At 42.9% G+C, this 23,968-nt stretch overlaps 1 protein-coding gene across 5 annotated transcripts in view; it reads right to left on the bottom strand.

The window, feature by feature from the left end:
• LIMCH1 (LIM and calponin homology domains 1) overlaps positions 1-23,495 on the bottom strand; it is a 265,674-nt gene extending 242,179 nt beyond the window's left edge. For 2 of the 5 annotated variants that reach the window (XM_088450569.1, XM_088450571.1), the window contains exon 1: positions 23,126-23,495. In XM_088450569.1, coding sequence (XP_088306695.1) covers positions 23,126-23,467 — 342 coding nt within the window. In that variant the 5' untranslated portion in view covers positions 23,468-23,495. The remainder of the gene's footprint in view (positions 1-23,125) is intronic. The other 3 variants (XM_088450570.1, XM_088450572.1, XM_088450573.1) reach the window with 2 other exon arrangements.
• Positions 23,496-23,968: the final 473 nt, after the last annotated feature.

The following is a 23,968-nucleotide window of genomic DNA, read 5'->3' as shown; positions in this document are numbered from 1 at the left end:
TTGGTTAAAAAGAAAATTTAGTATCATAAAATATCCCAAAAGATAGTAAATCGAAATGTAACATGGACAAGTGTTGTATAAATAATCACATAAGTACAAAAAGAAATATTGGGTACACATTCAATAAAATCTGTTGCTGTACAGACTAGGATCACCCCACACACACACATAGGAGGATCGTGATCAACAATTCTTAACTGAAACGTTAAAGTGGAAGAAAAACAAATGATAAATTAATAGCTGTATCCTTGAGTAACGATTACTTTTCCATACTTTCAAAAAACTAACTCTAGATTTTCTATCCAGAGGAGCTTCCAACCAGGTAGAATAATTTTTCTTTAAACAATGACAAAGGGAGGTCATTGTTTGTTATCCTTGCATTTAATTCGGTCTGTGTTCTCGGTCTGCCTGTCTAAGTCATTGGAATCTCCCTGTCTGCAAACTTAAGGTACTCATCCAATGCAAGAAGTGTCCAGAGTGCACCTTCATATGGTCCATCAAGCATTGGAACTTGGAGGATCTTACACCTATGAATGTGAGACTGAGGTTACCAGTACCTGTTTTTTTGACATTACATTGAATATACTGACTAGATTTCCTAGCAATAGTAGCACTGATCCCGAATCTTTCAACTATCCTTCAGACTTTTTAGGTGTTTTTGTGGCCTTCACCATTGGGATTTCAGCTGCACCACGTTGGTTTTCAAGCGCAAATTGTACAGATATGGTTTCTTTTTCTAATGAAAAGGGGAAGTATTCATGGTTGAATCCAAACATGAAGAATTTTTTTTTTTCTTGGCAGTTGCGCTCAGGGCAAGAAGTAGTCTTCAGCCTCCGCTAGAGACCTTCTGGTCCCGAGGCTACATAATCATATTTATCCAATAGATTAGGATGAGACTATCAGGGCTCCCACACTAATGTGGGAATTCTTCCACAAAGAAGGATACTATCACACCACTAACCACAGAATGGGCAGGAGAACACCCCACCACCCCCTTATATATGCCTCATACCATCCACACCTCCACTTTTCATGCCTTCTGGATGTGAGTTATGAATAGTAGGCAAATGTGGTTCCGTATAGAAGAAAAAAAAAAAAAAAAAAATATATATATATATATATATATATATATATATATATAAATAAATGTACACGTTTGCAGCATGGAAGAAGACGCAATCACAGCAAAAGCGAAGACATCTGCTGCCACACAGGAACTCTTGAACGTGTCCTGAAGACTATGTGCTCTGAGTACTCGCATGGAAGTGGGGAATCATCATTGTTTTCATGTTCATTTACAATAGAAATGCTTGCTGTAACATGAAGCAGGACTGTCTGCCGTGTCATCATGAGTAAAACCAGAGCATAACATAAGCAAGACTTACAGAATAGGGAAACGGATCTGCTCTGGCTTATAACACAGAGTATTGTAGTAAACAAAGTCTGTGGTAGAGCCATACTACAGCTCATTCATGATGCATGTCAGCTACTACAAAATACTATTAAATCCTTTTCTAGCTAAGATGTGCCCATTCTACGACCTCTATGGGAACGGTTGCCCACGCCAATGTCATGCATAGGTTTTCTACGCCAACGCCATCTCAGGATGGTGCCCCCTGTACCCGGCAATGGGGACCAAGTAAACCAGAAAGGTTTCGCTGGATCCCACAGGGAACAAACTCCTGGACATTCATCACTTCTGTGCATATCATCATAACTGCTCGGTAACAATAAGCTGACAGTAACCAGAAGAAAAAAAACTCAATGATAAGGGGGGGGTGTTCCCCCCCCCCTGTACTTCTGCAAAACATAATGATTATTAACGTCTAGTGTTATGGACCCCTAATGCTTAGAAAATGCATAAAAGTGAGTTTTGTTTGGAAAAATACTTCCCCTATATAGAATGCATGTCATGTCTATACATAAACATAGGCGAAACTAGAGATCTGGTAATGGGTGGTCCCAGTCTTAGCACCATGTCAGATATTGGAAATAAAACACCAGTGGTGTCCATCCCTATGGTGTCACCTGGTGTAGGAAGAAGGATCGTTGCCTCGTGAACAGGGGGAGTGGTCACTTGAGAAGGGGGAATGGCCTCACAGTCCAAACCCCAGTGGTCTGGTGTGTGGATGAAGTACAGGTGAGCACTGTGCAGTGCCGGCTACCTCACACTGTCAGGAGCCGAGTGCTGCACCTAATGCTACAGTGCAGCACCCGGCTTCTGTCACCTTGGTGTCACCCCATGGCGGTTTTTGGGACCCCAGTCAGTTTGAAAATCTGTGTGGTGGTTTCTCTGCAATGGGGAACCTCTGAGGAATTTGAGCCTCACTGGGCACAGTCTTCAGCCGGTATTCACTATTCATGTAGGAGATCACATTGTCTGGAAGATGCCTGTTTACGTAGAAATATAACCCATGTCATCATCAGCATAACCAGATAATATATACTGTAGTAACAGAAGCTTTTGTGCAGGAAAAATGTGAATTTCCCTGATCAAACTTCTGTGTCTCTCCAGGCTCCCCTGTGTTACTCCAGACCCCCCAATGTCTCCATCCCCAGGCCCCTCTGTGGTTCTCCAAGCTTTCTGTGTCTCTTTACCTCCAGGCCTCCATGGCTCTCTATCTCCAGGCCCCCTTGTCTCTCTCCATCCCCAGGACCCCCTGGGCCTCTCCATCCCCAGGATACCCTGCATCTCTCCATCCTCAGGCCCACCTGTGGCTCTCAGCCTTATTCCGCCAGCCCCAGTGTGCATCTCTCTGCCCCATTCCCCCAACCCCAGTGAGCGTCTTTCAGCCCCATTGCCCTAACCCCAGTGTGTGTCTCTCTGCCAAAGTGTATCTCTAAGCCCCATTTCCCCAACTCCAGTGTGCGTCTCTCAGCCCCATTCCCCTGGCCCCAGTGTGCGTCTCTCTGCCCCATTCCCCCAGCCACAGTGTGTGTCAGTGTCATTCCCCAACTTATGTCACCCCAGCCCTGTTAACTCCAACCCCCCCAGCTCTTGCAGTAATCTCTAACCTGACCCCTGTGCAGTCAGCTCCAATCCCCCACAGCCCTGTGCAGTCAGCTCCAACAATACCCCCTGCCCACTGTGCAGTAAGCTCCAATCCATCCCCTCCCCCCTCAGCACTGTACAGTCAGCTCCAATCCCCCCAGCCCCCTGTGCAGTCAGCTCCAACCCCCCCTCAGCACTATGCACAGCTCCAATCCCGCCTCCCCCCTCCGCACAGTGCACAGCTCCAATCCCCCCTCCCCCCTCAGCACTGTGCACAGCTACAACCCCCCCATCACTGTGCAAAGCTCCAATCCCCCCCACCTCCCTCCCTGCAGTCGCAGCCAGCATTTACCTGCTGCTCCGTTGTTTTGCTGATTGTGGGAAGACGGAAGAGCTGCTGCTGGGCATATGCAGCATTTCCCCCGGTGGCCTTTTTTCTATTTTAAAGAAACTTAGCTAATGGGTGGTCCTGTGCACCCCCGGACCACCCCCCAGTTTCGCCTATGTACATAAATAGTGTAAGTCACAATTGGAAAACCATGCATTAGCAGTAGGTGGAGAACATATGTTCTGCTGTACTACATAATCTACAGATGTAACATGAAAGTGGTATTGCATGTACATAGTGCAGCAAGAATAATATAGGACAAACTTCTACTCCTTCCTACAGGACCATAGTCGATACAGACTCCACAATCATCTTAGTTTACCATTAAACAAGTTACTGAACAGCACAAAGAACCTTCAAGATTTATAATACAGGTGACAAAATCTGAATAAATAATTCAAAAATAGTGGAGGAATGAAAGTGCCAGAACACCCCCCTCCCTTAGTTACCACCACTTGTATATTCTAAACTGGAGATAAAAGTAGTGCTATATGTGTAATAATAACCTTATATTGTAGAAATTTGCCCTCCATTTTCCAGACTTTACATCCAAGCCCAGTATTTAATTAGAAGCGAAAAGCCGAGATCCGCGAAAAAGTATCGCCGATTACGACTTTTCGCCTGTCAGAAATTTATCTCCGTATTCAATTCCATCCGCTTTTCGCTTACGCAGAAAGTCAATGCAATAGGCGAAAAAGATTCGCCTCTGAATAGCAGGAGAAAAGAAGTAATTTTTTTTTATTTTGGGGTGCAAAGGTGGGGAAACCACTCAGAACCCTTGGAACAGCACCCCAAAAGGATAACTATGTAAAAAAGAAAAAGTAAGGAACACCCCTAAAAAGTAGTTTGAATTTGGGGGCAAAAAAGTACAAAGTGGGGGTACAAACATAAAAAGAAGCGAAATAAGACTTTTTGGGGGTCTGCAAGTATGGGTGAGGTTTTTTTGATTGCAGGTGTTTGCTTAAGGTGCGTTTTTTTAAAACTTCACTTTAGCGACTTTAAAATATGCTAAACACCCATTTCCAATACCCCACTACTACTTATTTGCTCCAAAAAAAACCCTGCTTAATGCTATTTTTCACCACTTGTGCAAAGACGCTAAATGGAGGCAATTGCACCAACTTAAGTACGTCAAACTGTTTCATTAGGGCTAATAGGGCACTTACATTATTCCATAATGTTTCTGCATTTTTTTTTTTTTGGGGGGGGGGGGGGCTGGAGATCAGGCTGATTTCCACGATTCTGACAAAACTTTCGGCTTGTTCTGACTTCGTGTGTCGCCGTTGTCGTGTCTTTTGGAATTGACTAGGGTGAATAGTGGGTACATGCACGATAACTTTCAGCAGCTAAAATACACGATAAGTCCGGCAGGCGAAACTTTAGCGCTTACGCAAAACTAATTGAATACCACCCTATGTATTGGATTATAAGATGGGTTGTAATGTAAACTGTGGTCAAATATTGCAGCAAGTGGAAGATAATATGACCTTCCACCACAGCTGCTCTGAGTGGTATTTCAGCAGAACGGACTGGGCTCTGATGAGAAACGGTCAAGTGGTCTGACATTAGCCTAACCTTTCAGCTACAGGCTAAAAGTAAAGGGAAAAGGGGGAGGGGGCAGTGAACTAGCCTCTACATATTTAGATTGAGTAAACAGGGAAATCTGAGATCACCCCAGCCACCATGATAGAAGTCTGATGTGACATGGATGGTACTCCTCTAGAGTATGTGACCTTCCAATTTCACCTACATTTTATGGGGTCAAGTTACACTTCCAAGATAAGAGCATAACAACAAAAGGGAGTATGCCATAATGCCTATATTTGACCTAATTTATAAACCTGGTTGCACACCACAAATCATGTCCGTGTCTTGTAATGGGGAGCTTATATGGTCCCCTCAACTCAATTCGAGTTGAATGGTGAAGTATCTGCATTTGGATTTTTGGAGACTCCTCTGCAAATTAGATGTGCACCAAAAGCAGCCAAATCTGAAAAGGAGAAATGTCACATCATAGTTCAACCTCCAAAACTTTATAGCAAAGCCCTTTATTAGAAACGCCTTTTCCATTTATTTCCCCTAAGATACTGCACGGTTTTGCCACAGTTAAAAAAATTGCGAGAGTAAGACTCTTGGGCCTACCTTTAGTGCATAAGACTTTTAGTGTATTTGGTATACATTGGTCAGAATGATTCTTGCAACTGACAGGCGCAGACTACAGTAGTTTAAAAGTACAGTAGAAAACCCAATCTCTACCAGTTCAGAACTGGTGTAAAAATAAACTCCTTTACCAAAGTGGAAATGTGTCCATCCACACAGCAAGGAACTGGCCTACAAAGTAAACTCCTGAAGAAAATAAATAAATAAATAAATCAGAGCGCAGATGAGAGAAAATACTCCTGGACATCACCTCCAGGATCTCCCAGAAGAGAGCACTGAAAAGTCGGTAAATTACAGTATGACCCATCCTGTCCCTGAATTTGTGCACTGTCTTTTTAATTGATCTGGCAATCAATAGCAATATACTATATGGACAATGGACATGTTGTAGATCTCCCCTATGTTTCATGGCATGGGTTAAGTATGAAATGGTTATTAATAATGATAAATAACACTATTTTATTATTAGAAAAGGGTACTCAGATTCATTTCTATTCATACACAGAAGCTATTCTCAGTCTTTCAGAAAGAATGGAAACAGACACTGTAGAAAAACACAGAACACTGGATGGGCCAAGAGATTCTCATCTGCTGTCCAACTATTTTAATAAGAGATTGTTGTGGAAAACAATCCATAAGTAATTTATTCCATGCAAGATGCTAGTGTTCATTTCCGTCATATGTCCACGATGCTGCATGAGAACAGCGCACTCATTGTGTTTCTGATCCATATCAAGCTCAATGTGTACAATGCTTATTCTCAAAAGTATATCATTATTATCAATTATAAACCTTGTGGGGGTCTTTCACATTGATCAGCTGCTAAAGCGCTTCTCAACCGTTAGGCCATGAATACTTGAATTTACCTATTTTTCATATTTGTACGCAAATAAAAATACAGCATGTTAGTTTTCCCGGGGTATGCGTGAGTGATAGGCAATGATAGCCGTAACCACACAGACAGTTCAATCAATAATGTGTGAGATTAACGCAAGATGCCAGATACTGTGGGGTCTATTCATTATCCCTGATTATCTACAAAATTAGGTCAACATTATCCTTTTATAATGACTGGCCATTTCTACAAAAGTAGGTGAAGATGTTATCTACTGCTTAGCTTTCAGTCCCGATCTGGCCCGCTGTCCCCATACACTAGTATGGGGACCTACTCATCAATTTCTGAGCTTGACATAAGGAACCTTTGCCATCTTCAGATGGTGCCGATTCCCAGACTCTGCTTTTATGGCAAGGAGTCCCGGGTTCCAGCCCCTGTACGGTTCCCCCCGATGGAAGTTGGACACTAGTGGGTATAATGTATAAAAGTGCGGGTTTATAGAAGTGGAGGTGTTGCCTGTAGCAACCGATCAGATTATACTCATCATTTATCTAGCAACATCTAGAAGATAATAGATAAAATCTGATTGGTTGCTATGGGCAACATCTCCACTTCTATAAACCCGCACTCTAACAAATATACCTCAAGGTGCGCATACGTGAAACAAAGTTCACGCATGCGCACTTGCACGGCCGAGTCAGACTAGGCAGCGCGAAGTTTCACGGCTACTAAAGTAGCGATGATAGGGATCGCGGGGACTGGTAAACTGCACATCAACTGTTTCTGCCCCAGATAAATGTTGAATTGCTCCAGTGATTTTATCTACCATTGCTACTCTCAGCGAGTTGCATACAATAATTAGTCGGCGCCTCAATGAGCACTGCCCTGCTAGCTAAAGAAAAGGAGCATTTGTTTTCTCATTAGCACAATAAACACCATCATACACACTGAAAAGATCAGGCACATATACTGTATGTATAACGCCTATACTAGGGGTTATACCAGGGGTGCTGGCAAACTCTATATAGAAGCGGAAGAGGGTGGGGGTAGCAGACCTGAACTGGGATAGGCTCAGACTCCTGACAGTCTCTTATGCACGTAGTGTACCTTAATACAGAGGTTCCCAAACTCGGTTCTCAATGCACCCTAACAGTCCAGGTTTTAAAGATATCCATGTTTGACCACAGGTGACTTAATTAGTACCTCATTCAATTTGATTTAAGCACCTGTGCTCAGCCATGGATATCTCTAAACCTGAACTGTTGGGTTACCTTGAGGACCGCGTTTGGGAACCCCTGCCTTAAATAGAAGGCTTGAATGACAATGCTGGGAGTAAAAGAAAAAAAGAATATTTAATGAAACCACTGGACACAGTTGGTTTAAATATAAGCAATGTACACTGTAACTGGTGATAGGAATCAACATAATGCTACATGACAGGCTTTATTAAAAGGCACATCAGAGGCAGAAATGTGGACAAGTATAACTGCCCACAGTCATACTAATTAACAGGCATAAAATTACTTGCCCTGTGATCAGTAGGTGAAATTGGCCCCAGGAACCTAATGACATAATTACATGATGGCATTCAGTGCTGAAATGACCAATGCAAGATCGCACATGGGTACATGGCTGGAGATATAGAGGTAGTCATGTATTATCTTAGCCAGCCTTCTCTATACTATTTGTTTTACCACATGTACATAGATTGTCACTGGAGTTTAGAGGTATTATTTTTTCTAATCAAATATAAACCCCCTAAAGGAGCCTATCCACTAGTAGATCAGGGAAAGACGATACGATTACGATGTCGTAATCGTACCGCCGTTCCCCTAGGGGGTGCAGTGCCTACACTAAACAATTGATCGGTCAGTGTAGGCACATCAATCATCCCGGAACATGGCCAATCTGTTATTATCGGCAGATTGGCCTGCATGTTCGCCTGATGACCGAAACGACCAGCGGCAGCGTGCAGCGCTGGTCGTTTCCAACATTTGGATGCACGATTTGCGGCCGATTACTGAGCAATTGCACGATTACGATGTCGTAATCGTACAGTGTAATTGGCTAGTGGATGGGCACCTTTAGTCCTGAATTCCAGAGGACAGCCCCAATTTACACCATCATTAAAAGGAGCAGGACATGAAGGATTGAGAAAGTGACTAATGGAAATTGTGGCTGTAGTTGGACAGATTAGGGAGTCTGGTTGGCTATATCAGATGACCCCCAGTCACTTATTAATAGCTACAAGGGAAGCATACAAATGTCACCTAAAGGGGAATTTAATGATTTTATTTTATTTTTTTTAAAAAGCACTTACTTACTGATCTTCAGGGAAACCCTTGAAACACACAGTATGATAGGAATCTTTCCTAACAGCAGCTGCAGCCTCTTTTAGAAAGAGTCCTGTACATTTAGTTAGGGCTATAGTCATGACGTGACATTCCTATGCTTTAGAGACCCCCTCCCCAGCTGGCAGTACCATGAAAGGTTTGTCATTACAATTTATAGGGACGGAGAACTTGCACATTGTAACGGGCTTTTTTAGTCATAAAAAAAAAATGTGAGTGTTCATGCCATGTACATTTCATAAATACCATCTGTAATTATTTTTAAAACTATGATTTATTAAACCCGACAAGACTAACTATTCATTTCAAAACTAACGAGCGATATCAAATCTTACCCAAAAAGAGTGTAAATATCTCTTACCATATTACTCATTGAAATAGTTCCATTTATTGGAATCCCTACATTGTGGCATTTTTCTTCTACTTTTAGATTTAGTGTATACTTATACATACAGGCTGCGGGGACCACTGGAAGCACAGTATTAGGATTATCAAGAAGGGGGAATAATAGGGTGAGAGGGGTTTATGTATCAAGCAGTGAAAACATTGGAGAAGTTGCCCATAGCAACCAAACAGCTCATACCTATTATTTTATAGACCGTACTTGATAAATTCTACATCAAAGCTGATCGGTAGAGAAGTTGCCCATAGCAACCATTTTCACTGCTTGATACATAAATCCCAGAGTTTCAAAAGTTGAGATTTACCAGCAGGATTTAAAAGGTATTTTTTTAATATATTCAATATCCCTTTCCCACCAAAAACCCAGGTCCGACCCAGTTTACACTGCACCTTCGATCTGGGTTTTCTCAGGTCAGCCCCGTGCACACTGAACCCGGGTCTGCCCTGCTAAACTTGGGAGGTCATAAAAAGTGGGAGGCGACTGCTCCACAACCACCAACCAGCTCATTTTAATCATGGTTGGATAACCCGGGTCGCAACGTTTACACAGCACCATTACCCGGGTCCAGAATTTTTCACCAAGCAGCAACCCTGGTAGACCCGGTAATAACCCGGGTTATTCCAGCAGTGGAAAAGGGGTATACCTAAAACCTACTTGGTTATGCCTAAGAAAAAAAAAGAAACAAGAAAATATTTGTTGCTGCAAATCCATCCCCAATTCTCCACTGTAGAAACTGGTCCCCCAGGTCTTATTCAACATATTACCTCTGCACTTTAAAGACTCTTCCCACTGACTCAATGAGGAAGTAACAAACTGGGACAAGACAAGTGCCTTCCAGCAAAACATTCCCTGTTGGGTTTTAACTAAGTTTCATTAATATCAGCAATTGTATAATGCTACTATATTACACAGGGAAAATGTGATCAGTCACACTAGTCCCCGTCCCAGTGGAGCTTACAGGCTAAATTCCCTATCACACATGCACGTTACATCTATCAGTCCCTATATTCAGGGTATGACCTTAAATCATCATGTGCATACATACTAATAGAAGTGTGTGTACTGCGTGCTGCACAAGAATAGTTAGTATGTGGGAATACACGGAAGATGCAGGCTGGTTCTGGGAAGCTTGTCATACAAACACAGGAGCCAGCCTGACACCCGAGATGCACATTGAGCTGATAAAAGTAGACTACAGCAGGGATACACAATAGGCAGACACTTGCAACTTAAGCCCCACAACTTGCAAAGGTTTACAGCATGGCTCATGAGCTTACAATGTGCACTAAGTACATACAGAAGAATAGAGCAGCACTCCAGAAAGTTTCTGGAGAACCCAATGGGAGTGCAGCGCATCATATTTCACGGAGAAAATAACAAACAAAACAGGAGGAAACTAAAAGCATCATTGAGCCTTTACTGCCTAGCTCAGATGCTGACGTCATTGATAATTTCCTGGTGTTTGTCTTTTGATTTATAGGAAAGATCCAATGATTTCTTTCCTTCATGTGATGGATCATCAAACAAGTCAGGTAGTGACGGGTTGATAACCTGCAGCCTAGGATCGATCTTGTAACTTTGATTGACAGGGCAGCTGATCGTCTCATCATCGCTTCACCTTTAACTTTATGCAGGCTGTCTGGAAAGCATGTCTAATGAGTAAGCTCTAATGTTACCTCTATTCTCCATGACAGGGATTACCCTACGTGAACGGGCACATTCCACACCAGTTGGGATATTCTACATTTTCATTATAGTAAATGTTCTATGTTTGACCAATAAAATAATTCCATAGACTGGAAGGAAGAGGAAAAGAAAATAAATAATAATAATTACCCTGTATTTTAGCTTCCAGAATGCACAAAGCCGCCTTGTAAATTTTCCACCTACACAACAGCCATGCTCATTACTAAAGAAAACACACTTACAGCCAGTTTTTTTTTTATTATGAAATGTAGCAACATATAAAAGCCTGGTACCTTTCACCACATCAATCAGCTACTGTTGCCGCACAGTACAGTGCCACCCATATTGTCAGCGGCCTCCCAGATCTCTAACAGAAAAAGTACAGGTGATTGGTGGCTTCTATGTGTCTTCAATGATAACATATTTATGGCAAAGCTTTGGTATTATTTACACCAATAGCATACCGCTCAAGCCAAAACAGTTACAGCTCTTCAGAGTTTAAACGCATGTACTCAGTATTTATAAAAGATCTTTACAAATAAAATGGGTCTATTTACTAAGCCTTGGATGGAGATAAAGGTAAAGGGGGGGTATCCACTTAGCGATTTTTATGAATGATTACAATCGTTTGATCGTTCAATCATTTGCAAATAGTTTGCTAAAATGTCTAAAACGACCAGCGATGAGCGTGCCTGCTAGTCGTTTAGACATCTATGATCTCTCAAACATGCTGGTCAACCTGACAATATCGTCAGGTTCAGCATGTTTCCAGGTGATTGGTGACCCTGCACTGAACGTCTGCTCGTTCAGTGCAGGCTCATCACACAACTGACAAACGACTGCACGATTACAATGTCGTAATCGTGCAGTCGTTTTCAGATCTGGTAGTGGATACCCCCCTTAACAGAGATAAAGTACCAGCCAATCAGTGCCTAACTGTCATGTCACAGGCTGTGTTTGAACAATGACAGGAGTTAGTTGGCTGGTACTTTATCTCTGCTCACTAAGATCTCCCCCATATCTCCATCCAAGGCTTAGTAAATGGAACCCCCAAATTTACTGCAGCTGATGTGCATCAGTGATACCTGAGACATCAGCAAAAAGCAAGAGCAAGTCTCTAAGGACAGGGAAATAATTCACTTTCCTTATATCAGATCAGTCCTGGTCTAGGCCAAGCATTTTGTGTTATTAGAGCAGTGTTTTATAAATGTTGATTCATTCCTGTGCGATAAAGGAGGCAAAGTGTAATAGGAGTTAGGGTTACCCAACTTCTATAGGACTCTAATAATAATACGGACAGCAAAATAATGCACGCACTTGTCATGTGTAAAACATTTATAGAAGTCGCTGCTTTTAAAAAAAAAAAAAAAGAAAAAGATTTTTTTGTATATTTTTCAACTTTTGCCTTTTTACAGGAGATTCCAATGACTGTTCTCTTTTGTTCATTTAATCTCTGAAAGGTACACAGACCTACCTCATAATGTCTTTCTTTGTGTGTTGCGTGCAGTGAAGTAAATGTTTAAATAAGTGTTTGTTTTCTATCTTTATCTAAAGACATGTCTGATGTAGACCCCAAGTTTCGTTTACACACAGCAGACAGCCATGGGTGGTCCCTTCCACTACCTTCCTTTCTCTTTTGTACCCAACTACCACATACACTAAAGTCTGATATGAAAATGAAGCGATTCTACCTGCAAGAGAGAAGTGGTATGTTATCACTTCATAGGCCACTGGTACAACCTCACCGTGTGAGACAGTACAGGTGCCAGCTCCAGAAGAGAGAACTGTAGTAGTATGTTATCACTTCATAGGCCACTGGTACAACCTCACCGTGAGAGACACTACAGGTGCCAGCTCCAGAAGAGAGAACTGTAGTAGTATGTTATCACTTCATAGGCCACTGGTACAACCTCACCGTGTGAGACACTATAGGTGCCAGCTCCAGAAGAGAGAAGGGACACAGAAGTCCTGCTTTCCATCACTTCACCTATCTATCTAGAAAAGGGACAGTTTAAAATTAAAGGAAGACTGAAAAGTAACATAACTTTTTAGCACAGTGCTCAATATACTGGCCCTAAGTGCAGCTTGGTTGCAGCACTGCACAGCCTAGCCAAGGATGCAAAGAAATAATTGCACAATAAATTTGTATAGCACTTTCCAACATTACATAGGTATTTTCTTTTTTCACTTTATGGCCGAGATGTACTAAATAGGAAAATGTGGTAAAACCCCCCAAAAAACAATTTTATGTACAAAGCGCATTCCGGTGTTTCATCCCGATGGGTATGCGCAGAGGGACTTCTGGGTGTTAAACTCAGAAATCCCTCTGCCCGGCAGCATCGCAAAGGACAGCTCTTCTCGGGAGCGCTGTCCTTTGCAAAATTCTTGGTACATACTGCGGTAATGAACTAAGGTATGTACCCGAAGACAGGAGTGATGTACAGCATTGGTAATGCGAGGCTTAGTACATCCCACCTTACAGGCGATAAAAAGGAGGGGGGGGATTTATCACACCTTTGTAAAGTGGAGCAGTAAATGTGCTGCCCATTGCACCTAGAGATGTGTGCAACCCCCAGTGTTTTGGCAAAGTCACCCAGAAGACCCAAGTCGGGACTAACTTTGACTCAGAACCCCAAATTTCCGCTCATCTCCAATTACATCCAATCCGATTCTAGCTATCACTTATCTATTGTATTCTAGAAAATGATACGACAGAATCTAATTGGTTGCTATGGGCAACACCACAACTTGTCTGTTTTAGAAACTTTAATAAATCTACTCCTAGCCATCACTTTTTTATAATGTACTAAATAAATGATAGACAGAATCTTATTGGCTACTAGGGACAACACCTCCACTTTTCCAGTTTAGAAGCTTTGAGAAATGTCTGCCAAAAATACACGCTTCTTGCCTCCTGCTGATGACATACAAGATAGAAAGTACAAATGTAAAAGCATTTTGTAGCATCCATTAATGAAGCAACTTAAAAAAGATGGCACCAAAAGTGAATAGTATTTAAAATTGAAATATAAAAAGGGATGTGCTTTAAATGTCTAGGGGTTCAGAAGTACACCCCAGAGGCACAATAACTCTGACTGCACATAATTCTATGTTACCAGGAAAACAATGTACACCGTAAATAACAGTGTTACCAGGAAAAAATGTACACGATAAATAAATGTACGCTGTCCAGTGAAGTCCTGACCTATGCAGAATATCCCACACTTGTCACATTAATACTTCTATGTTTGGACTGTCTAACAGCTGCGAGGATACGGGATGGAAAAGCAGCACTCAATCCTGCCCCGTGGATATGCTGACCGGCACCACAACCCCATCTCCCATGGGACTGGTCCAGCCATTGTCTCACTTCAATTCACAGGAATTGCACAGTGTGCAAGGTGGGTCTAATTTTAGACCATGAAAAGCCCACTTGCAACTTTCCCAGACGCACCCAGAGCATGAGGTCACTAAAGCAGATAATTTTCCACCAAACATTACTGCACTCTAATCCCCTCCACAGATACAAAAGATAGGAGTCAAGCTACTGTAGGACTAGCAAGTGCATTTAAAAATATAAAAGTCACTTAAATCACAAAACCAGTTCAAACTTACTGATATGATTTCATATCTCATTCCATGGCATTATAGATATCCTACGAACACTGCTAAACACGCACTATACAGAGGCTGAAACACGCACAATTTCACTGAACATGGTGTCCTCTCATAACAAGGCTGAGACTTAACTTGTATTCAAACAATCCTCCATCTTTGAAATGGGCACTATTGTGTAAATATGATACATAATGAAGTTTTGCATGTTAGGGCAACTTAGAACTGCCACAGTAGACTGCAGAACAAACATCATTGACTTCATACAGGCATCCCGCCATTCAATGCAGGAAAGCAAGCAGAGTCATTCGGAGCAAAACACAAAGTTTTAAAGCCAAGATTTGCCCCATACGCATGACATGTAGGACATTACCATGTGTTGTACGCTAAATTTTAAATGTGACAATTTTAAAATGCAAATGGTGAGCCCCTTAGAAACCATTCATCCTATTTTTTAATGCAGTTTTACAGTCATTAATTAGCATATGGAAATCTGATCACCAGCATATTGGTGTGAACAAGCCTCTGAGAGTTATAATATTTGCACACCTCGATAACCCATTTAGATGTACACAGGCTGTACAGACTTTTAGGCAATACAACCTCTCTGAACATATTAGTTTGGAAAGTAATGGAACAGTCTATTTTACAGTCAGACATTAATATGAGAATACGGAAGACCACCTTTACCGCCATTCCTTCTTTGTAATGCATGACAGAATTCAGGTCACCCATTAATCCCTATTAAAGAGGACATTTCAGGACTTGACAGAGAGAGGATGCTTTGTGATCACACGTGCCAATGAAGCGCAATGCTGTAGAATGATCTGATCCAAACCAAACTTGTCATTATCAGACATGCCGTTAGTATGGGCAACAGATGGCTCCTATTGTCCTGTGTGCGCAGTCATCTTCCACTTGCAGGCATAGGTTGTTTTGTTACCCAACTGGCTGGCCGAGTGCTGAACAGCTGGATCGGTCCAATTTGACGTCGCATGTACAGTTGTACACGGATGACAGAGTGAGCTATCTACCCACTTATTTGAACTGCACTGGGGCTTATAGCAGATCTGTAGGATAGTATTGAGGAACAATATACTGTAAGAAATAGCAAAAAAAAAACAAAAAAACCTTTTTTCCATGTGCCCACCATTAATTGTATTTTAGCAGGGATCAGGTACAGGTACACATGTCAATCAACATTTGCACTGCTAGGGATTCTTCATAAGAGATCTGATGTAGCTTCTATAACTGATAGTATAAGGGGCAGTCAATAGACAAACACTTTATACTGGGTTTACTCACAACTTCAGTTATCGATGTTGTGCACGTTTGTTCTGCATCTGCAAAGTTGATCTGGTCCAAATGAAATGTACACCTGACTTTTGTAAGAGGAGCCAGCCAGTTAATAATGCAGGATGTGACAATAGAGAATCCACTATGCAGTGCACCACAGGTCTGATCACCACATACAGTCAACAGAACAGACTCTCTCTGATAACTTAATAAAACCTGGAGGTATGAGCTTGTTACGCAGTTTGGCTTTCACAAACTGGAGTTAAATATGGCGAGCAAGACAGTCAGAGGAAGAACAATGAGCCCATTCTATGCAACGGAAAAAAAAAAAAAGTGATGCTTTCAAATTCCATCTTTATGAAACCTCAGGGGGTGAAAGATCTCTGACCTGTTATAACCTACATATGTGCACCATGCAAGCAGAACTCATGGACCAATTTTATCATTTCCTGTTACTTTCCTCACCGTGCCCAATACATCAAATAGAAAAGCAAAAAAAAAAAAATCAGACATTTAATATCACTTTAGTTCCTTCCTAGAAAACATACATTAACAGTGGATCATTCAAGTACTGAAACAAAATCATGAGAAACATGCATAGCCAATACTTTCTTTATTAGAATCCACAAAAACAAAATTACAGACATCATGGGGTGATTCAATTGTTTATAAGGCGGCTATTTGTTTAGGGCAAATGGCGGAACAATTCAATTGTTGCTCCGTTTGGGCACAATAGGCAAAGTTATTTCTCTCGCACCCTCAGGAAATTGAGAGCAGAAATGTGTGATAAATCAGTGGTTAGGGCGCTCTAGCCGGGTTTAGCTGGTTTACATGGCTAATTCAGTCTAATAGGGCAGGATGACCGTGATAATTAATAGGCGCCCAGAACAACTGAATTGCAACACTGGGTGCCCATTCATTACCGCCACCCACAAAACAATTGAATCGCCCCCCCCCCCAGGACTAATTCTGAATCGGACGCAGCTCCATATAAGTTTTAGCAAACTGTGCATACACAGAAGCTAATTTACATATTTTTGCATATGTCCAGCTGATGCGGAGTTTGACGGATATTGGTCGGATCACAATGGCAATTTTTGTGCAGTAATGTTGAGGATAGACACAAGAGATCCATCTCCTCCTGGGAGTACCATGGGCATGCCCAAGCTATTCGGAGGTGCTAGTACAGCAATGCCCGCTTCTGGCCAATCTCTTGTCCTCAGCATGGAGTGGGTGCAAGTGCTGATACGACGGCTGTGGCTCTGGAAGCCGTACAGATACTCAGATTAGCATTTGGTAGTAAATCTGGCCTCCACTGCTTCCCGCAATTCCAGGCACTTTGTGACCCACTCAGAATCAGGCCACTCATTAGGCTGAAGCAGAGTTGGTCGGAAACCAGCCATATGCAACCACACATTGTGTAAATGTGTATATATTCGGTCATATGCATCTGTATGCTACCAATCCCAATTGGGATGTAGTTTACATCTGGTGCTCAAAATGCCGGCGCCAAAAATCCTGACACCAGTCAGAATCCTGGCACCAGCATCCTGACGGTAAGTATTGGAGTTAGGGGGAGGGTAAGGCTGGCGTCTGGATTCTGACCACCGGGATCCTGAGCCAACCATCACCATCAGCAGGGCACAATTGCACAGCCGCTATTTGTTGTAAAAATTCAGACTGACAAACACGCTTATTTTACGCTTACATCCAACTCAGTTTCACGGACACTCGCTCATTAAACTTTAACGCCCTGTTACGCCTCTTCTGTTGTAGTTGTTGATGCAATGAAATGTGCATGTCTCTCCCGTACTTGCAGGCGCTCAGAATGCGCAATGCGAAAACTCTGCAAATAGGATAACGTTCAATTCCAATTAACCAATCTTAGGAGGGAGGGGAGGTGTTTAAGATGCATATAAAACTTCCAAAAAACACTATATGACAAAGTATAATTGTATATAAAAACAAACAATCACTGTCAGGGTAACCAACTCTCGCTTCCGCAACACTGTTGTTCCTTACTGTGGTTGGCAAGAACACTAAAATACTGTAACATTCTGCCTGACAGTAGTGACATGCTAAAACTCGGGGAGTACAAATACTATTCCCAGCCATAGGACACCAGCAGGCTGCTCACAAATATAGCACAATGAACCAGCACAGGGTCACCTGTGACTACTCAGCAGCTATTCAAAGCGCTCTACTTTTGGATGCTTTGCCTTGCAACAAGTCTGATGAGCTTTCAAGGACTGTGACTCTGCAGATATCACTGAACTACAAAAGTAACAATATAAAGCAATATGCCTCATTCAAGCATTTGCTTTTTTTTTATTTATTTTTTTGTTAAAGTAACACAAACATTTTTTGATAAGCATATTAAAGAGCAAAATGCTAATAGGCCAAACAAAGAGACCTGTATGGTTACAAATGTTTTCTTGAAAGTTTTGTTACATCAGGAATGACTAATGTTTCTTTACTTTGGAGTGAATTCATATCAGAGCAATGTCCAGTTGGATATCACAGTTTTTGTCCTGTACACCAGCGGTTCCCAAACTCAGTCATCAAGGTACCTTGACAGTCAAGGTTTTAAAGGATACCCATGCTTGAGCACAGACGGCTTAATTAGCACCACAGTGAGGGCCTGATTCAGAACCGGTCGCAAGCGCTGAGCGCTCGCAACCGGGTCGATGGTGGCCCACAGCGCATGCGAACGTCGGAGCCGGCTCCGTCGCGCGCATGCACGAGATCCAGCTAGCGACGGGCACTCCGTCGCTCCAGGTCTCGCACCATTGGGGGGCGAGCTATTGATGTTGAGTGACAGCTCGCCCTGTTTGGTGGGTGGGCCGAGGGGTTGGCTGCCCAAACTGAGGCGTTCCCATGAGAACGCCTGCCATTTGGGGCGACCGCACTGACATCACAAGTGATGTCAGTGGAGAGCTTCCGGCTCTGTTAGAGCCGAAAGCTCTATGGTGCTTGCGATGGGTGAGACCCTACCACAAGGGTCTCATCACAAGCCTGATGGTCGCGATGAGACCATCATCCTGGCCGCTCGCAATAGCTGTGGGTGGTCACCCACAGCAATGCGAGCTGCCAAGAGGCCGCTCCAAAACAAAAAAAAAAAAGCCCCTGATTCAGAGCGAGCGCTCTGTCAGAGCGAGCGGCTCTGAATCAGGCCCTCAGTTTGAATTAACCATATGTGCTCAAGTATTGATATCTTTAAAACCTGGCCTGTTAGGATGCCTTGAGGACAGAGGGCCTGATTCAGACCCGCTCGCGAGCGCTATACTCTCACAAGTGGGTCGATGGTGGCCCAGTGCGCATGAGCACGACGGAGTCGGCTCCGTCGTGCGCATGCGCGAGATCTGGATAGCAACAGGCAAGCCATCGCTCCGAGTCTCGTACCAAAGGGGGTGTGCTGTCGATGTTGAGTGACAGCACGCCCCCTTTGGTGGGCGGGCCGGGGGCGTGGCTGCCCAGACGGAGGCGTTCCCATGGGAATGCCTACCATCTGGGGCCAGCCCCACTGCCATCACTAGTGATGTCAGTGGGAGTGCTTTCGGCTCTGTTAGAGCCAAAAGCACTCTAGGGCTAGCGGCAACGAGACCCTACAACAAGGGTCTCGTCGCAAGCCCGATGGTCTTGACCATCGCGACCATCTTCCTGGCCGCTAGTTATAGCTGTGGGTGGTAACCCACAGCTATGCGAGCGGCAAGGAGGCCACTCTAAAAACACAGAAGGCCGGCCCTCATTCAGAGCGAGCGCTCTGTCAGAGCGTCCGGCTCTGAATCAGACCCAGAGTTTGGGAACCACTGCTGTACACAATCTTTGCTAATTTTTCCTTGGACCTCACTGACATGCACAGGGAAAATTAGCTAAGAGACTGGTTGTGAAGTTCCTTCTGCTGACTGCACCAGGCAGCTGCGCACATAATCGCTTATTACAGTACCCCACATCGCGCCTCTATGGGGCATGCAGAAAAATCTGCAAAAACAGTAAGCAGAGGAATACCTTTGTGGCCATTGCCACTATTTGAATTGCCCCCGTAAGACTTCAAACATTGACTAATAGCTTAGACGATGAGTTGTGAAGTACAATTTCCTACCAGAGCCAGCTAGAAGAAAGACCTTGATAGCCATACACATTAGCCATCCTATAAATAAGGTCACCTATAATTAGCTCTGGAAAACTAAACAGTCCAAACATTATTTTTATATTGCACTTGGGGCCTGATTCAGAGCCGGACGCAATTAGCGCTCGCTCGTCCAGAAAATAGGGGTGGCTATTCAAATGAACCGTTCGCTGTTTGCGGTCTGTTCACGCCTCTAGGTCTGAACGAGCGTACAAAACTTGCGGTCGTTTTTTAGGAAACTACGCCCCCTGGCCGCTCGCATCCTACGTCATGTCCGCTATTTATTAGATTAATCGAGTACATCGAACAGGGTATGAACTGCTCGCTATTCTTGTGGTTGGTTTTTGCTACTACAATTTTGCGAGCAGTTCTGGCTATAAAATAACCCAGTGACGTGGTCAATGATGCTGCTGTTATAAATATGCACACCCATAAAACGCCCATTTTGACATTTAAGCACGCCTGCGATCGGATCTCCACTCCCCGTTTTCAAGCACCTTCCCGTTACCACCCACATACGCCTCTTTCTGTCACTCAAATTAGCAGGCATTCGCTATTTTGCGAGCACATGAATTTCGGCCGCACTGACTGGTTCGCGCATGCGTATAACGATCCGTACGCATGCGCAGTTGGGCAAACATCGCTCAGAGTGAACGAGCTGCCGCTTACGAGTGGCTCTGAATCAGGCCCTTGGTCCCTTGCAGTCCCTCCTCGCTGTGGGATATAAAAAAAAAAAAAAAAAAAAGACTCTGAAAAGTACTGTAGAACTTTCTCTGATAAAGAGGTCTCAGACTGGAAATAATGTTCAATAGATTTGTGTGTTCTTCATGCAAAGCAGCTGAGCTGCCCTATGTGTGAATGAACAGTGTCTACCTATTTTTCATAAGAAAAGTCTTACAGATGAGGTCAATACATCATTGTTAATCCTAGTAAGCACAAATATCATTCAAGAGGATTTCAAGCAAGTGGAGAGAACTGCAAAAAAAGAAGACTAAAAGGGGCATATGTATCAAAGCTTGATGCGAGTTAAAATTGTGAAATATATATCACCAACCAATCAGCTCCAAACTATCATTTCTTAATCACAGCCTGCAAAATGTAAGTTAGAAGCTGATTGGTTGGTGATATATATCTCACAATCTTATCTCACATCAAGCTGTGATACATATGCCCCTTAAGGACAAAAAAAATCAGTCCATAGAAAATATCAAATTTAAAAAAAAATATACTATATATATATATATATATATATATATATATATATATATATATATATAATTAAATATAAAATAGTTTTGGAAGAGTGTAGCCTTATTACATTATGTCATTCCCAGGAGTGTACCTGTCGAATTGTGTCCATATATGTACTTTACTGTAACAGGAAAGGATTCAGTTCAGCAACCACAAAAACTACGACCACATCCAAATGTACAAAAAAAAAAAAGAAAAAGAAAAAAAACTTACCTGAAAAAAATAAGTGGACTGAATAGGCTAAGCAGGCTAGAATGTGAAATGAAACATTGCTCATACTGCCACCTTGAAATCACTACTGAGCAGTCAGTCAAACCCCTAGTTTATTATATGCATGGTCACTCACCATTAGCATATACTCAAACATAAGCAACCTCTAGCTCTCTGGAGAGTACCGTGATCCAGCATGCTATAAGATTGTAGCTGGCAGTCTATATTGGGTCATCATTTGCAACAATATTCAAATTGCCACAGTCACCTTAAAACCTATTACAGCACAAATTTAAATAAAAAAAAGGAGGGGGGGGGGTACTGAAGTTAGCATTGTAATTTATCTGTATTATATATCAATTTTATCCATACCCAAAAACTTATATTAGAATTTATAACGGACATAATACATCGCTATCATACATTCATGCCTGTGAATCATGTCCAATCCTGAATAAATAAAAATCTGCATTCAGCCTGCATTCGCACAAAAGAAACAATTCAGCCCCATTAAGGGCCTGGAGCTGCCTCACAGTAGCAATGCAATGGAAAGTTCGGCAGGCTTTTCAGAGTCCCAGTTAACAGATGCTGCTATCAATCAGACAATAATACCAGTGTTGGTCAGCACAGAAAGTGACAGTTTTTCCCAGACCCATTCCAACCCCATTTTATCCCTTCCCTACTGTACAAGCCAATGGCACATGAATGACTGACCAGGTGGAGGAAGGTATCATGTATTCTATGCTGGATAAATGTGGGAGAAATATCAGTCTATTTCCAGCCAGGAAGAGTGTGTGTGCTCCCTCTTTTTCACTGGCCTCCCATTCTAAACAGAGATGAATAGGGTTCTGTGTTCATGAGCTGTCAGCTCGGAGACTAGCCACAGCAGGTATGCAGTGCCCCATAGCACATTCATTTGCAAGGGAAATAAGACATTCAAACATTTTCATAACTAACGGTGTATGATTAGATGGCAGCAACCAAAATAAGAGTTTTGTGGTAGCACCATTATGGCTGTCACTAGGTCCATGCTTAGCTGCTATAGGCATAAGGTGAACAAGCACAATGATAACATTACCAACCCCATAGCTGCACCTGGGTATACCACAGGCAGTAAAAGCAGCAAGCACTGAGGCAGGAGAAGGATGTGCTATATGGGAAGTCATTATGTGCAATGACTAGGGTTAATCATGCTACATTATATGCACTTATGTGAAAATGGCCTGTGACAAGAATTATAAGTTTTATCAGCTGGAGATCACTACCAAGCTAAGGGACATGCAGTGATGTCTATGGCAGAATAGACCTATACAGTATGAGCTGCTGTACCAAGTATATGGTAGGCTGGCAGAGCACCTGAGCTTGGCAGAATTTAAGCTACAGTAAATATCACATAGATACATAGCAGGAATGCAGCCAGCTCTGGGCAAGTATCCATAATGTAGGGCTCAGGTGTGCATTTATACATCAGTGTATATAGCTGTGAGGAGTTACACTGTTCATGTAACACTGTGCACAATACAGTGGTCATGTAACACTGTGCACAATACAGTGGTCATGTAACACTGTGCACAATACAGTGGTCATGTAACACTGTGCACAATACAGTGGTTAATAGTAATGAGACACGTGAAGGGAAGAAGCTTCAAGAGCATAATGTGCATCAGTGGAGGATAATGTGTAGAGAATAATGTATATCAGTGTAGTCCAGTAATATGACAGTGGTGGAGGTGTCAGAATAATGTTTATCAGTTGAATTCCATCCATAATGGGACGTAAGTAATGTCAGTAAAGAAACCAGCGCTTTACCTCGATCCACTTCTGCGCTTCCCTGCACGCAGCGTCTGGGTGCGATTCCTGCGGCTGGAGATCCAGTGCAGGGTTGCTGGCCATGTCCAGGGTCGTGCCTTCCTCGCAGGAGCGCTGAGGAGTAGGAGGAGGGTGCTCGCCTCTGGCACCAGGGAAAGAGTCCCCCCAAAAACAAATGCTCCTGCAGCCTATGAGTCCCCCCCACTCCGTGCACCAACCACAACGTGATCCGCACCACACACCAGCTAAAAATACTCTGCAGCCTCTGCTGCTGCCTTCAGCCCATGCAAATCCCGGAGCCACCTCCTCCTGGAGCAGACAGGCAGTAATCACATGCCTCATTACATGCTCAGTCCAGGGCCGGGAGAGCCAGGCAGTGCTGTTGTTGCTGCTGCTGCTGCACAAGGCAGGGTGGGACAATCAGCAGTGACAGTACATGCTAATATCATCATTATCACTCCCCAAGTACACCCTCTCCGTTCTGTTGTGTTACACAGGGGGGCTGCAGCCAGGCCTGGTGTTGAGGGAATAATGATATCAAGCACTGCACCTGTATATCCATCAATGTGTGTCAGCCAGAACTGTTGTGCTGTCATGTAATACTAAACACATAAATCCTTCCACCACAGCTAAGTCAGGACTAATCCAGCCGTGTCTGTATTATCTGTAAAAGATACAGTACATCATATTATTCCTCATTTTTTACACAATAGTCTGGTCATTTTGTGCACCTGGCAATGAGCTTGCAATGATTCTGAGTACATCCAGACAGGTTTTCCTTTTACTATATCTATGGGTTGTTTATGTGTTTGTTGAATTAAAGTTTATTATTATTGTAAAATA

Source organism: Taudactylus pleione, unplaced genomic scaffold (genome assembly GCF_031769625.1).
Source record: "Taudactylus pleione unplaced genomic scaffold, aTauple2 ptg000519l, whole genome shotgun sequence".
Lineage (NCBI taxonomy): Eukaryota > Metazoa > Chordata > Amphibia > Anura > Myobatrachidae > Taudactylus > Taudactylus pleione.
Note: the sequence above shows the minus strand (reverse complement) of the source record. Positions and strands in the feature narration are given on the sequence as shown.